This window comes from Lissotriton helveticus, chromosome 6 (genome assembly GCF_964261635.1).
Source record: "Lissotriton helveticus chromosome 6, aLisHel1.1, whole genome shotgun sequence".
Lineage (NCBI taxonomy): Eukaryota > Metazoa > Chordata > Amphibia > Caudata > Salamandridae > Lissotriton > Lissotriton helveticus.
Genome location: NC_136067.1, coordinates 97,446,509 through 97,462,593, shown reverse-complemented (window position 1 = coordinate 97,462,593; position 16,085 = coordinate 97,446,509). Strand labels below are relative to the sequence as shown.

Genomic DNA, 16,085 nt, shown 5'->3' with positions numbered 1-16,085 from the left:
ACTACGTTTCCATCAGGAAACATCAATATTCATGATACTATCTATCATTTCATACAGTATCATTTGCTCGTCTCGAATTTTCTTGGAACGGGATTTAGAACGGGACTTGGAACTAGGAATACAAGAGGTAGCACAAATGCCACAAATCGCAGGGCCACATTGTATACAGAGGCAGCAACTGAATATGATCGCTACTGCAATACCTAGAAAGGACAAGACTTTCCATCCCCAGGCGGAAATAGCATTCCAGAACCAACCGGACCAGGTCCAGGTGCCTGGATCTTGGTGTAACATATGGGCTATTTTATGGAGTCTGGTTATAGCTGAATAAACAGACGGCGCGTTATTAGGAATGAAAATGCAGCAACTAGATCCGATGACTCTACAAGCCCCGCCCCTATCGGCCAGTATGACGTCAAGGACGAGACGATTCTGGAGCACGACAATTCTCATAAAGGATTGCTCTTCGGTCAAGTTACCTAGAGCAGAAGTAGTCTCAATCACTACTGCTTCGAGTGTTCTGGTTAATCTACGTATCAGTTTACTATTCACAACAGTACCTAAATAGGGAAATACACCTTTATTGATATCTATATATTGTTCTAGAGCAGTTTCAGTATAATCGACAATCGGGAGGTCTCTCTTGTGTCTAGTATGTACTAGGTGGGAATTCCTATGATAGTCAGGTGGGGCTAGAAAAACTGGTGGCAGTAGGAAGGCAATGTAACAGGTTCCCTCCCAATCGAGGGGCAGACGGACATATGCGGTCTGACCACAAACAAAATAAGAATGACGTGAAGCTTTAAAAATAGATTTCCTACTGTCACTATACTTGACAATAGTAGTACAATCACTATGTCCTACATGTACGGAACCATTCTTTTGGACACATAATTCGCCTTTGACTGGTAATACTGACATAGCAGGGAAGTCTGGAGTAGTATCAGACTGAACATTCAGGACCATAAAATTCGAAGAATAATTACCAAAATTATTAACTTCATTTTCTAGATCTAGCCCTGTTCTGTGGGGAAGACCTTGCTTGTCTGGAAAACATGTACTGTTAAGAAAAGACATATCTGTTGAGGATGACGTTAACGTGGACCATGCTCCACACGAACCATTATGTGAGAATGGATAAGGAAAGAGTGGCAGAACTCCCTTCGGTGTCTGGAAAGGGGGGAGTCGACCACACACCCAACAATTAGTGGCATTGCTGGTCTGGTGTGAATAATGTAACATGCGGATAAAGGAATTATTACGCATAGCAAGACGATAAGATAGTTCATGAGGAGGCAGATCACTAAACGTGTGCTCTACTGTAACAATAGAAGACTTATTTACATGAGAAACTGGAAAACACAAATAAAATGCATAACCTATGCAGGTAATCATGAGGCTGAAAAACAATATGAAACTTAGAAAAACGATACATCGGATTGAGTTTTGACTAACTCTCTCGCTATGGGGGTCTATTTTATACATGTCAGAAACCGGTCTAACCGTTTCACCTAGGGGAGGACTTAGACAATCAAACTGGCTGACTTATTTTACTAGACCTTAATTTCTTCTTATACTCCTGTTGCGGAGTTTTCTCTAACAGGGAGGGTTTAGTATCATTGTCTTTTGCGGGACAGTCCTTAAGAATAGTACTTTGGCAGTCTTTCAAATCCTCGGGAATGTTCTTGGAAACAGTCTTTAATCCATAAAACTTTTTCACATGTGACAGGTGGACCCAGCCCTTCCTGCCTTCCAGCTTGACGGCAGTACGGGTGGCCAGGAGGACCTGTTTTGGCTCCTTCCAGCGAGGCTCCAGCGGACTTGAACGATCCAAGTTCCTCACAAGAACCAAACTTCCGGGAACGATTTCATGCGGTGCCACCTCGGTATTGTCTGGAAATGCGGCGGCAACCTGTGAACGACAAGAGTGTAGGGCAGACATCAAGGAAGCTAGGTAATCTGTCAGCATATTACTTGAAACATCGGTAATACTTCGGGGTCTAGGTGTACCCCACATATTAGGGGGGCGGCCAAATACGACCTCGTACGGGGACAGACCTGATCTGGAATGTGCGACCATGCGCATATAAAACAGAGCGACTGGCAGAGCTACTAGCCAGTCCACACCTTTCTCTTTACATATTTTGGCAATGCGGATTTTCAGGGTCTGATTATGTCTCTCTACGAGACCGGCTGCTTCTGGATGGCGTACACAATGGAACTTCCACTGGTACCCTAACAACAGGGAAACATGTTTCATGAGCTCAGATGAGAATGGCTGGCCGTTATCAGAATATACGACTCTAGGGAGTCCATAACGGGGGAAGAACTCACGAACCAACTGCTTGGCAGTGGTCGCGGCTGTGTAATCTGGAACTGGATATGCCTCTGTCCACCTGGACAAAGCGCATACAACTACAAGGACATACTTGAAACCTCGACATCGCTCCATCTGAATATAATCCATCTGGAGGACTTCAAAAGGGTGGTCAGGGGGCTGAAATCCACCTTGTTCCACCGGGACACTTTTACCTGGATTGAACTGGCAACATATCATACAGGTACGGACTTTCTGCTTGGCTGCAGCTCGTAAATGCTTGTTGAACCAAATGTTCTGGATACTGTCTAACATAGCTTTTTCTCCTAAATGTGCTGGACTATGTGCGGTATTGATAATGACTTGAACCATAGAGTCGGGGAGAAACCATGTGGCTCTACCCTTCGTTACCCATCCCTGATCTGTCTGGACCCCTCCTTGTTCGGACCATTTCTTGATTTCTTCGGGAGTAGCATATAACTGGATATCTATGACATCTTGAGTAGGGTCCTTAACTGTCATACAGGTAGTCGGAGCTGGAGTATGTGTCTGTGTCGGATTAACTGAAATGTCTGGAGTCTGTGCTGTAAGCTTGGCTGTGCGATCTGCTAGATCATTACCTTGAGAAATAATGTCAGTAACTTTCGTATGTGCCTTGCACTTCATGATAGCAATAGATGTCGGTAAGTGTATGGCATCTAACAGAGCTTGAATAAGGAGACCATGCTGAATCTTGGTTCCATGAGAAGTCATGAAACCTCTCTCCTGCCAGAGTACTCCAAAGTCGTGTACGACTCCGAATGCGTAGCGTGAATCTGTATAAACATTAACTTTCAGGTTCTTGGCGTGTATGCAGGCTTGTGTCAGAGCAACTAGCTCTGCTGCTTGGGCAGACAGAGTGTCAATACGGTGTGTTTCTATAACTTCAGTGTCAGTAGTCACTGCATACGCGGCTACTAGTTCTCCTGTACTTGTTCTCATACATGAACCATCCACATAAAGTGTCAGGTCGGGATCTGGTAATGGAATATCTGTCAGATCTTGTCTTGGCTTTGTCATAATATTAACTACTTCCACACAGTCGTGTGTGGCAGGAGTTGAAATAACTGACGGTAACAGTGTAGCAGGATTTAGAACGTTGCAGCGTCTGATTTCTATGTGTGGCTGGAACAGTGTCAGTTCATAACCTGTTAAACGTGCAATTGTCAAGTGCTGAGTCTGTGTTCGATTTAAAAGAACTTCCACGGAGTGTGGAACTTGTACTGTCAAGGAATGTCCTAATACTATGGAATCACTTTGTCTGATAGCTAGTGCTGTGGCTGCAACTGACTTGAGGCACGCAGGCAGAGCCTGGGCTACAGGATCTAGTGTGCTCGAAAAATAAGCACAGGGCTTGTACTGTCCTGCTTGATCTTGTGTGAGAACAGATAATGCTGTACCCTCACGTTCTGTGACAAAAAGTGTAAAAGGCTTACTGTAGTTCGGTGTAGCTAGAACTGGAGCTTGGCATAGAGCTTTCTTTAGCTCATTGAAACTAAGTGTATGTTCAGATGTCCAAGGGAGGACAGTCGATACGGCTGCCTCCTGTGTCGTTAACTGTATCAGTGGCTTAGCTAGAAATGCATACTGAGGAATCCATTGTCTGCAATAAGAAGTAAGGCCGATAAAAGCACGTACCTCCTTCTGTGTCTTGGGCTGAGGAAGACTCGCTATTAACTGGATACGGTCTGGTGTCAACTGCCTACCCCACTTGGACAGTAAGTGGCCTAAATAGATCACTTGCTGGACACAGAATTGAAGCTTCGAAGGGGACACCTTGTGCCCCATCTCGGCAAGGAAATACAAGACTGTAAGTGATGCTCGCTCGCAAGCACGTTCAGAACGGGCTGTGATCAGTAGATCATCGACATACTGGAGCAGGGCAGTGTCTGTTGGCATGTGAATGTTGTCTAGTTGTCTCTTAAGTGCTTGACTGTAAATGCTAGGACTTTCTGTGAAACCTTGAGGAGCTCGTGTGAACATATAGCTCCTTCCATTTAAACAAAATCCGAAAAGAAACTGGCTGTCTGGATGAATGGGGACACTGAAAAACGCGTTCTTGAGGTCTATGACTGTAAAAAATGAGGCTTCGGAATCAATGGCTGTCAATAGGGAAGAAATATCTGGGACAACTGGGTACTGGGGAATAATACATTTATTGAGTTCTCGAAGGTCAATCACTAATCGATATACTGGGGGTGCATTTGGATCAGTACGTTTCATGACTGGAATGATCGGAGAATTACATACATTGGAAGTAGTTTCTACAACTACTCCTTGAGCGATGAGCTCGTCAATAATTTTGGATAAGGCTGCTACAGCCTCAGGTGGCAATCTGTACTGTCTGATTCGTGGTAACACTACACCTGGCTTGAGAGTCACACGATGGGGTGTGATTTGCATAAAACCGACATCAGTTGGACCTTGCGCCCATAGATGCTGCGGAACATTGGACAATCTTGGATCAAAATCTCGTAATACATAGTGACCCTTGAAGTCACGTAGAAACAGTCGTATTCCCTCGGGGGAACAGCAAATAACTGCACCTAATTCTTTCAGTGTCTTAATACCTAACAGATTTTCTGGACATGACTTCGTAAGTAACAGATCAGTAGTGCGGGACAATGGACCTACTTCTAGAGTAACTGGCTTAGATATCTCGTTTACAATAGGCTTTCCTGAAAATCCAAGGGAAACATTTCTAGAGCCTGAGAGCGGAGCCCCTGGAACTTCGGCGTGACTGATGGTCGTCCTACTTGCCCCTGTATCAATCAGAAACTTTCTGTCTTTTCCTAGTACTTGACTATGAACATAGGGACCTTCTTGATCTACAGGAATCTCGATGAGAGGCAAGCCTACCTCCCTCTCTAGGCTGTTTCATGAGTACTGTTGATACTCTGGATACTCAGACTGTGCATACTGGTACATCTGCTGTGTAACATGCTGTGTTGCAGCAATAGGCTGCGGTGCTGGAACTGTCTGTTGTGCATTCAGTGGCTGAGAAGTCTGTGAAACTTGTTCTTGTCTAGGCGGACGTGGTCTTTCTTTAGTTTTACCAGTAGCTATATTGTGTTTCAGAACTGCACACTCGTTTATGAAATGACCTGGCTGTTTACAATAATTGCAGGTCCCTTTAACGGGAGCTGCAGGATGACTGGCTTGATTCGGACCCCTCTTCTGACTGTCTTGTGGAACAGATTGTGCAACTAGTACTTTCATTTTCGTGTCTTTCATACATTTCCTTTCATGATCTTGCTCTTCTCTGATTCTATTCTGGTGATATTGGAGCATCTGTAACATCTGGGACGGGGTACTAGCTTGCCATGTACTTTCGACTTTCAAAACTCGATTCTTAACTTGTGGACTTGAATTCTCGACTAATTTAGTAACAAAAAGATGAGGGTACGACTCACTACTCGTCTTCAAGCCACTGTTTATAATAAAACATTTCTCAAATCTAGAATAAAAATCACTAGTGTCTTCGTCTTGTTTCTGTTTACAGGCTGAGATCGCATCCCAGTCTTCCTTTTTAGTGGCTAACAATCTGGGCAAAACTTGTATTAACAATTCAGGTAATTCTTTACATTTCTCTCCAAGACCGGTACCTGGTACTCGTATCTTATCTTCAGCTTCTAGAACTGCCCAATCGATCTTTTTCTCTCCCACCTCCCATTCTTTTTCCTTGAGTTTCTCGTATACCCCTGCGGGCAACAGGACCTTTAGCATTTTAATAATATCTGGATACGTGTATTCTCCCATACGGAGCATGTCTTTTAATTCTCGGTGGAACCCTGCTGGATCTTTGTCATGACAGGGAATTAATTTCTTCATCTCTAAGAGTTCCATCTTTGTAATTGGGGTGTAAACAAATACTCGTTGCATTTCACCATCTGCTGTCCTGACTGGGTGTACTTCTCGCAACGGATTCTGTCTATCTATGTAAAAGGGTTTACTTTCTGGAGGTGAGACATGAACAAAATGCGGGTTCAGGAACGTTCTATATTTGTGGCGCTGTTCTAGAATGACACTAATTAAATCGGTACCTAAACCTTTCCATCTATACTGGAGTAACTCGTTCAGGACATCGTGTAACGGACCTGGATCAGAATGTTGACCCTCATACAGAGTAATGAGATGCTGGATCATATACATACCCACCAGTCGTTGCTCGGCTGGGGGCAGTTTCAGAAACATTTGTGCCACTATTTCGTCTGGAAAAGTGGTAGAATCAGTAATCCATCGGACTGCTGATCGGGCTAGTTCTTGTTCATGCATGGTATTTAACTTACTATAACCGATTCGTGATTTCAGAATATGATCGATAGCTTGAAATATTTGTTCTAGAGAACCTTGTTCTGGTGCTGGGTAATGAAAAACTGACTTGCGTTCTAGGCGTAAATGGCGGTCTGGAAATCTAGATTTTCCTACATACGCTATTCTGGCGGGATTCTCGTCGTCTACCTCTTCAGTAGAAGAGTCATTCTCTTTCTCGCTTACTTGTGCTGCTTTACGTTGTTCGTGTAACTTTATTATTTCCTTACGAATTCTCTTGTACATACTCTCTATACTACTGATAGTTCTGTGTTTACCCTCGGCTATATTATCACTCCACCTTGTCAGGATTCTCATTTCTGTCGGATCTTTGGTCGGATAATCTTGTTCCCTTATTAAACAATTAATCAGAAACTTTAATATCATGAGCTGGATCTCAGCTTTCCTTTGGGACATGGCTTCGCCAATACTTTCTGGATCATCCCCTGTACGGATGAAACGATATATTCTGTCTAGATCTTCTTTCATATTCGGTAGGGTGTCCAAATACCCGGTCACCCGTCTTACACGGATGGAATATATAACTGTACTATCATCACCTGCAACTGGATCATAGCGGCATTCAGTAAGAGCTCGTCGGATATCTGCAACGGACTTATATTTGGGCGTACGCTGTAACGCACATTCATGTAACTCGACTAATGTTACACGTTGGTGTGGTGGCGGGGTACCAGGAGGACCTCCTCCTGCGGCCCCTATACTGGAATCGTCGACTGATACTCTTCGTACTGGCGCGGCGGGAAATTGTAATGTAGGCTGGACCGGGGGTACCGTGGCAGGTACTCCGGTGTCTGGAGGAGCAGGAATTACATGATTTACAGGGACTGGCGGAACAGGATTTGCATATTCTGGGACTGTGTCGTCCAAGTAGGACGAGATGAAAATATCAGCTGCGGTCGGTTTGTGACGTAGCTTGGTCGGAACTAATGGTGGCGGAAAATTACTGGATGCCTCCGGGGTCGCTTTTGGCAAGCCCTCGGCAAGAAGAGGATACATACCCTTAATGAGGGCATTCCTCTGTCTGTCTGACTGTTCGGTTTTAACTCGTTCACCTATCTCGATTAATTCCCTTTCTTGGGCTCGTTCTAAGGATTCTCTACTTAATTCTGACTTTCTGATTTCTTTTTCGGTTCTTTTATGAGATTCTTTGCGCCATAACTCGATGGCATCTTTCTGTGACTGTCTGGCTTTCTTTTTCCATAATGCTTCTTCTACTCGCATGATGCACTCGGCATCCCACGTACCTGATACGGGCCATCTATACTTTTCTTCTAACTCTTTGGTGTACTCCACCCATAAATCTAGATATAATATGGCACTTATGCCATGCTTCTGATACATAAAATGACCTGGACTGTCCCTAGGCGGGACAGGAACTGCTGCTTCTAACAGACCTTTTCTGGTTTTTAACTGACGTAGTTTCGAAAATAAAGGCATGACTGAACTGTAATCTAGACACAATACAATACAAAATGAACACGATAATTACACCACTCTCATACCACGACATTAAAATACATGAAGAACATTTAAAATAACAGTTCTGACAAAATACTACCTGGAATACGGAAAACAGAATACATGAATTTTCTCGAGAACAGAACTGGCTAGAACAGAGACTAGATGCACTGCTGAAACAGTACGAAACTTACCGGTCTCATAAAGAGACACGTCAGGACCCGCATCCACCGGAGTGGACACTTCGTTTTAGGTCTGTGTACCACCAAACCCACGGACCAGAGTCAATTAGATTGACCCTGTCTATATACTACCCCAGCAACGGTACTCACCGGGCAGCAAGAACGGAAGGCCTCGGACTGGACTGGACTGCTTCGACGCCGGACAGACGAACTTCGGACTTCTGTTACGGGTGGGCCTCCGGATACCTCGGACCTTGGACTCTCGGCTTGGGCTCTGGTCGGGACTCGCCGCGTTCCTCCACCGCCTCGTCTGGATGCTGGACCGCAACCTCCGTCTCCTCCGTGGGCCTGAGGGATACTTGAAGCAGAAATATCTGCACGTGGCCGGTATGGTTCCGTCACGGCTGCAGAGGGTCAGGGGGCATACGTGGCTTCACCGGCGCGTGGGGAAAGGGCAAGTCCCTATTCGGGCGCCATTATGTGGTATATAAATAAATAATACCGGATCTAGGTTTGACTGGACATAGCAATAACAGATAGCTCAATAAATAAGAGTCAAGATTCGAGGTAGTAGGAGTTTGCAGGTTTAATACAGCATAAAGGACAGGAACAGGACAACCTGCACAGGAATAGGATGGCAGAGCCCGGCAGCTGCCGGGGCTGGATCTGGGATGAGCGCGCTAACTTCAATAACAGTACACAAGCATATATACTAAAACAGTTGCAATTGCAATACATACAATAGGCGGAGCAGTGGGTGTGGTCAATAGCAGTCGCGAAAGATAAGGGTGAAAGTAGGTGTAACAAGAGGCGTATACATAGACATGTGATGTAAACGTAACAGAATATGTCATAAATGGGGCGGAAACATGGAGGGGGCTACCTAAGGAGCCGGGACCTCTAACCTAATGGTGCGCACAAACTTGACAATGACGTGTTACTAGGAGAAGCTGGGGGCTATGAACTCTGTACTAGGAGCAGAGACTGGAGTCTGGAGAGTCAGGGCGACATGTGCCTAAACAATATCTAGTATCTGATGTTTAGAGAACATGTTGATAGAATCCAAAAGTTATCGGGGTAAAGGCTAACAGACTCTAAGACTGGTGCATGCATTATTCTACATGTAGTACGTGATGAAGAATATTAAATGACCATAAATACAGTATTTCTCTTACATGGAGACGTAAAGGCTAGACGATGACGGAAACTATTGTTGCGATTCAGTAGTTTAGGAATGCAGAGAAGGAGGGCTGAACTGATAACTAGAATCATAACATACTCTTGGCAGACTAGCAGGCAGAGCCAGGCTGAACCGGGCACTGTGAGGCAGGAAGTAAGTGAAGGGTCAGGAACACAGGTGGGGGCTGTATCGCTCCTCAGCGAGGGCTCAGGAGACAGGAGCTGAATCTGGTGTCCAGGCCCTTTTGAGGCCTAGAAGCGGGGACTTTACAATGAAATAACGTGCACACTGAGAAACGTGGCAACGTAACTTTACATAGGCCTAATACTCGTAGCTTTCACGAGAACTGGAAGCTGGCATACTAGAGATGGACACAACTGTAATTGCGTCTTTAATCAAACATGGGGAATACATATGCATATTAATCATGCACACATAACATAAGATGGGGAACACGTAGGGACACAGAACATGGCAAAATTTACTTTTCCACACTCTTGAAGTCTGTAATGTTATTCTGGCAGCCATGCTTCCCTCCACAATAACGGTACACGCCTGCAGGTGGAACAAATTTGTGGCATGGTGCACAGCAAAGCTCGTGGATCCCCTATCTGCCCCTCTTTCAGAGGTTCTCCTCTTTCTTCTTTACCTGGCCCAACAGGGCTCTGCTCTGGGCACTATCAAGGGCTAGCTTTCGGCCTTTTCAGCCATCTTGAGGCTTCCTCATCAGCCTTCTATTTTCAAGTCCCCTGTTGTAAATAGATTCTTAAAAGGCATTACTCATATGTTTCCTCCTGTTCCCTTTGTAATGCCTCAGTGGAACTTGAATCTGGTGTTAACCAATCTGATGTGTGCTCTCTTTGAGCCGCTCCACAACTGTCCCTTACGTCTTCTGACTCAAAAGACTGCTTTCCTGGTTGCCATCTCCTCTGCCAGAAAGGTGAGTGAGCTGTAGGCTCTTTCCTCTAAACCTGTTTTCCTTTCTGTCCATCCGGACAAAGTTGTTCTGAAGACTCGTCCTTCTTTTCTACCCAAGGTGGTTACTGCCTTTCACATCGGGCAGACCATTACCTTGCCCACTTTCTTTCTGCCTCCGCATCCCTCTAAAGAGGAAGAGACGCTCCACCGCCTAGACCCAAAACGTGCGCTCTCCTTTTACCTGGACCGCACACGACAGTTCCGGGTGGACGACCAACTCTTTGTTGGCTACGTGGGCGCTAAGAAAGGACGGGCGGTGCACAAACAAACCATCTCTTGGTGGGTCGTTTTGTGCATTAAGATCTGTTATTCCTTGGCTAAAGAGGATCCTCCTGTGGGGCTGCGTGCCTATTCCACTCGGGCCATGGCGGCTACCACTGCCTTGGGACGGGGAGTCCCTTTGCAGGACATTTGTCAGGCAGCTACGTGGGCCTCGCTGCACACGTTTGTCAAGCACTACTGCCTGGACAGCTAATTCCGGATAGACAGCTTATTTGGCCGTTCAGTTCTCCAGGACTTCCTGGTGTGATATTGGTTTGCAGACCCACCACCGGGGTTGGTATTGCTCGGGTATCTATTCTAAGGTAAGGAATCTAACACTAACCTGTTTCTTTCAGATGCACAAGTTACTTACCTCCGGTAACGATATATCTGTAAAAAACATTAGTTAGTGTTAGATTCCTTACCGCCCCACCCCTCCTCCCCGTTCTGCGAACTGATATCTAGGGCTAAGATATTTCCCTGTCAGGGCCTTAGTTTCATGGCACCAGTGTCAGTTTCTTGCATGGCTCTGCGTTCCTGGTGCGGAAAGCAATGTACAGAACTGACGTCAGCGTGTGAGGACGGCGTCTCAGTACTCCGGCGACGTCATTCCGGCGATCCAAACGGAGACGACGGATGCAGAGCTGCAGACGACGCCTATCAACGCGCAGGGGGAACTGCTGATGGAAAAACTTTCCGGATCCAGTCTGACGCCTGGGGATATTCTAAGGTAAGGAATCTAACACTAACTAATGTTTCTTACAGATATATCGTTACCGAAGGTAAGTAACTTGTGCGTTTAACATTTACATGAGCTCCCTGATCTCTGTCATCATGGCCCATAATGTTAGTTTGGTGAACAATGCAGATGACACTCAGCTCATCGTGTTGCTAGAAAGGGACCAATCACTATCACTGGAAAAATGTCATATATGTATGCAGGACATGGTACGTTGGCTTAAAGGTAACTCTCTACAATTTAACAGTGATAAGACTGAGATCTAATGCTGTGCAGCCCAGAAAATCTCACATCAGCTCTCGGGAAATTTCTGACCAATCCCAGTGGAGAAGCCACTGTTACCATCTGAGGCTGTACGTAATCTGGGAGTAATAATTGATGAGAGGTTGAGCCTAGAAACGCAAGTAAATAAAACAGTAGGGACCAATTTTTCCCTTATACGAGTGTTAAGGAAGATCCTCCCAATGTTGCCAATTTCAACTAGGTAACAAATAGTGAGAAGCGTTGTTCTGAGCCGGCTGGATTATTGCAATGCCCTTCTATTGGAGACCCCTAAATACTTGATCGAGAGACTTCAGAGAAGTCAGACAATTGCAGCCAAACTATCACGGCGATCATCAGCCTCCTTGGCCCATAGTGACCTCCACTGGCTCCCAGTGCCACAGAGGATCCAGTTTAAATCTCTCTGTATTGTTTTTAAAGCTTTACATGGTCTAGGACCTAAACCATTGCAGGGCAAATTTAATTGGTATGTGCCTACCAGATGCTTGCGATCATCCTCAGCTAAACTTGTAAAGGCACCTAGGTTTAGGAGTGTAAAACTGGGAGGAAGAGCCTTCAGCTCTGCAGCCGCTTGACTGTGGAATGCACTTCCGACCAGCCTCAGACAGGTGGAAGATCTTCTGCAGTTTAGAAAGAAACTGAAGACCTGGCTCTATCCTAATGATGCTGCTAGGCCCTCTCAGGGTACGATCTTCACTGCAACTTATATGTGTGGTTAGAATTAATGTACACCAGCGCCAGGATGCCCGTGGGGTGATAGTGTGCTTTATAAGTATGCTTTACATTTAACATGCATATAGTATCCACACACCTTATACATGAGAACAGACAGGGGACCCAATTTTTATGACTTAATAGATGCTACAGGGGAGAGCTAGCTTGTAGTGCAATGAAGATGTGTCTGGAGTAAAATCACACTGCCATTCTCATCATTACATGGGATGAAGTAGATATTAACCACTTTCACTCAGGCTGAGTCACCCAGGCGTTTTGGCAGAATTGGAATCTTCTCATGAACAGTACAGGAGGAGCGGAACCTCTCCATAGTACCTGCAGAATGCCATGTCTACTGGAGGAAAAACATTGGGCAGTCCAGAAAAAACATACAAGGCAAGGTGGCACAGCATTTCCAAGCAGTTCAGAGGCATTTTGTCCCAGCATTAACTCTCCATAATAATCCTATGCTCTAGTACAGAGTTTTATGTCTGCACAGCTAGTTCATACTAGTGGATACAAGGGTTACAAAAGAACCCCCACATACATACCACTACATTACTACTCCGCCGCTCATGTATTGTCAACTCCTCTAGGTGTTTACAAACTTATATGCAGCTCCCTAACTGGCATTCTAACCATGGCTAAGGTCTATGTCTCTTTCTCTCTCTTGGTTTTCACAGGACTGGTAGGCCTGGCACTTGCGTACGCTCTCTCTATCAATACTGTGTTGTCAGAACTCACCACCTTCTTCACACGTACGGAGACCATGATGGTGAGCGTGGAGCGAGTTGAGGAGTATTCCACCGAGCTCCCCACGGAGACGGAAGAGGAGGCCCTGCAGGTAACATGCTGTTTGACCCGATGATGGTTGTGTGACTTGTGCAACTCTCTAACCCTATCTACCTATATATTATAGGTCATGCTGACATTTGGAAAGGCCATGGCTACTTCTGGTGATGCAATGCATACTCTGGTGATGTGGCAAATAGAAGAACAAGGGCAGCTGAATCCTGATGATGGATGCAGATGAGAGAGTAGAGGTCATGGGAAACTATGAGTAGAACTTGAGACTGGATGCAGGAGGTAGAGGCCTGAGAAGAGGATAAAGTGAAGAGAGACCCACGGATACGTAAGGCAGGCCCTGAGTCTGAGAAGAGGAAGACTGTGCCTATAATCACAGAGGGAGTCAAGGCAGTTTTCGAGATGAGGAAGCTAAGGCGGATACATTGTAATACTTAGAGCACGCCCTGAAACAACAACTAAGTTTAGATAGTGTCCTCATAAACCTGAGCAGGCCCTGAGAATAGGAGGCGTCCACATACACTGAACAGGTTCAGAAACAAATCAGAGAAGATGACGTGTTCATAGTATTCTGATCAAGTTCATCCCTTAGATTGCTCCCTATGGGAGTGATTAGGACTGATTCAAAGATCAGTTTCATAAGAATACCCTGAGGAGACGCTCAGAAGAATAGAACTGTGGATAAGGTAATTAACTGACACTTAAACATGAGGGTAGTTAAGGCAACATCCCTCTACCTTTGACTGTAGATGGCCTCATAGGAAGTATACAAAACAGTGATGGATGAAAGGCTTGAATTAATTTCTGCCACTGGAAATCAGTTGGGCCGCATCCCAATCCATTGTTATTATGGACACCATGCCACCTCAGTTTAGACTCAGCTATATGCAACTATAACCTTCTCCAATAGGACCAATCCAGCCCGAATTGCCAAGCCAGGTCCTCCCTGTCAGTCTGGAGTTTGAGCAGAGTGAGGTTGGTATCGATACAGAAAGGTTTTGACTTCGGCTCACAAGGGAAGATGCGATTAGCTTCCGCTGTCACCCTCTTCTGTAACTTGAAGGGGCTGCAAGAAGGGCGTCTGGCATTTTTCTGACACCAGACTCACTGAGAGTTCTTCTGCACTGAGAGTGGTTGGCTGATTAATAATATGTTGTGTCCCCGAGTCAACTTTCATCGGGTTCCAAATATGTTGTAATTCGATACACAACATGAAGATGCCATCATGAACTATCCATACTTCATCGTATGAATTAAGAAATAGGAGGTTACTAATAAAATCTGCATAATCGATCAGACGATCCAGAGGACGTTGAGAAAAATTAGGATCTAGAATGTATGATCTATCTTTGAACTGAGTTGGAAAAAAGGGAAAAATACTAATTCTATGAGAGAAGTAAAAATAATTCTTTAGAAATATTCATGTGGATAGAATACATGGACAAATCAGAATGCCATGAAGACCACAATTTATGTATTGAATGAATTCATGGTGTAAGTACTACTAAATGTATATCTAGCGCCTTACCCAGTGCACAGCCCTTCCCAAATAAGTGTCCCCGAGTCTTTCCACACTACCCACCACGCCAGAGCAACATCTTCCCACACCCATTCTGAGCTGCTTTTGATAATTTTAATTGTCGAGATAACGTGTGATGAGGTTTTTGACCGCACGTTTGTGTAATACTAGTAAGCTGCTTCTGAGTGCAATCACCCATGTACTTTCCTTAAAAATATATTTTTATTGATGTACGTTTCAGAAAAGAGAACAAAGCATTTAACATTTTTGTACTTATTACAAAGAGCATCGCAAGGAGAGACCGTGTCAAAAACAATATTTCGACAATGGTATGAATACAAATCATTTCTGGCCTAGCCTTCACCGAGCCTTGTCTAAAGGTTTGAGCCATCTCATGGTGTTTGGCGTTGGGGGGAGGGAGTTGTTTCATCTCCTCTTTCTCTCTATTTTTCCAGCCACTGGTGGGGTTTATCTGTTTCCCCTCCCATGTCCAACCCATAGTATCTCAACCAGGGACCCCAAATCTTGATGTACTTTTTCGGACATCCTCTTCTTTTATATGTCACCCGTTCTGCACCCATGTATAGGTCCCTACCTTTTTTCCACTCTGTCACTGTTGGTAGGGCTTTAAGTGGGATGAAAAAACTGGGGGGTCTCTCTAGGGGGCGTGGCCAATGTAATTAGGGCGTGGCTTAAAAACACGTAAGCTAAAAGTTTGTGCTTAGCATAGTGTGCCGCCCGACTGGTATTTTGTTGTTTCAGTCATTGCATCCAGATATATGATACAAGTAACATCATACTTACAACAAGTCAGGACTATTGGCTTTGTCAATGGTTGTTAGTTGCATAGGATAAATAAGCAGCAACTGTGGCTTGTATATAATATTGAAAAACCTTCCAAATAAAGCCCTGGTGACACCACAACAATGTTGCTGCTCCTTTGTTCCGAAAACAGAAGAGAAATCGAGAGAGAAAACGACTCTCTTTAAAGGATTTCCCTTCCCATATAACGCTAGAAAAAATGGACCTCCTGTGCCACGTCACAAAACAGGGCCCGATAGAGTCCCGTTTCGAGGCCTCCGTAAAAAAACTGCCGGTGCTCAGACCCGGTGAGACCCGGCCCACTTAAAGCACTGACTGTTGGGAGGGCAGAGGCTCTCCATGTTCGGGCAACGTCTCTCTCGGCCACCATCAGCCCCAGATTGCACAATAGAGGTTTGTGCCTGGGGAGGTCTACCTCTGAGGGAACACCCAACTGGACATATTTGGCATCCATGGGT

General features: G+C 45.1%; 1 protein-coding gene across 1 annotated transcript in view; it reads left to right on the top strand.

Moving 5' to 3' along the window:
* LOC144762276 (ATP-binding cassette sub-family C member 10-like) overlaps positions 1–16,085 on the top strand; it is a 1,522,948-nt gene that overhangs the window by 1,323,930 nt on the left and 182,933 nt on the right. The window contains exon 19 of the mRNA XM_078647417.1: positions 13,166–13,326. Coding sequence (XP_078503543.1) covers positions 13,166–13,326 — 161 coding nt within the window. The remainder of the gene's footprint in view (positions 1–13,165; positions 13,327–16,085) is intronic.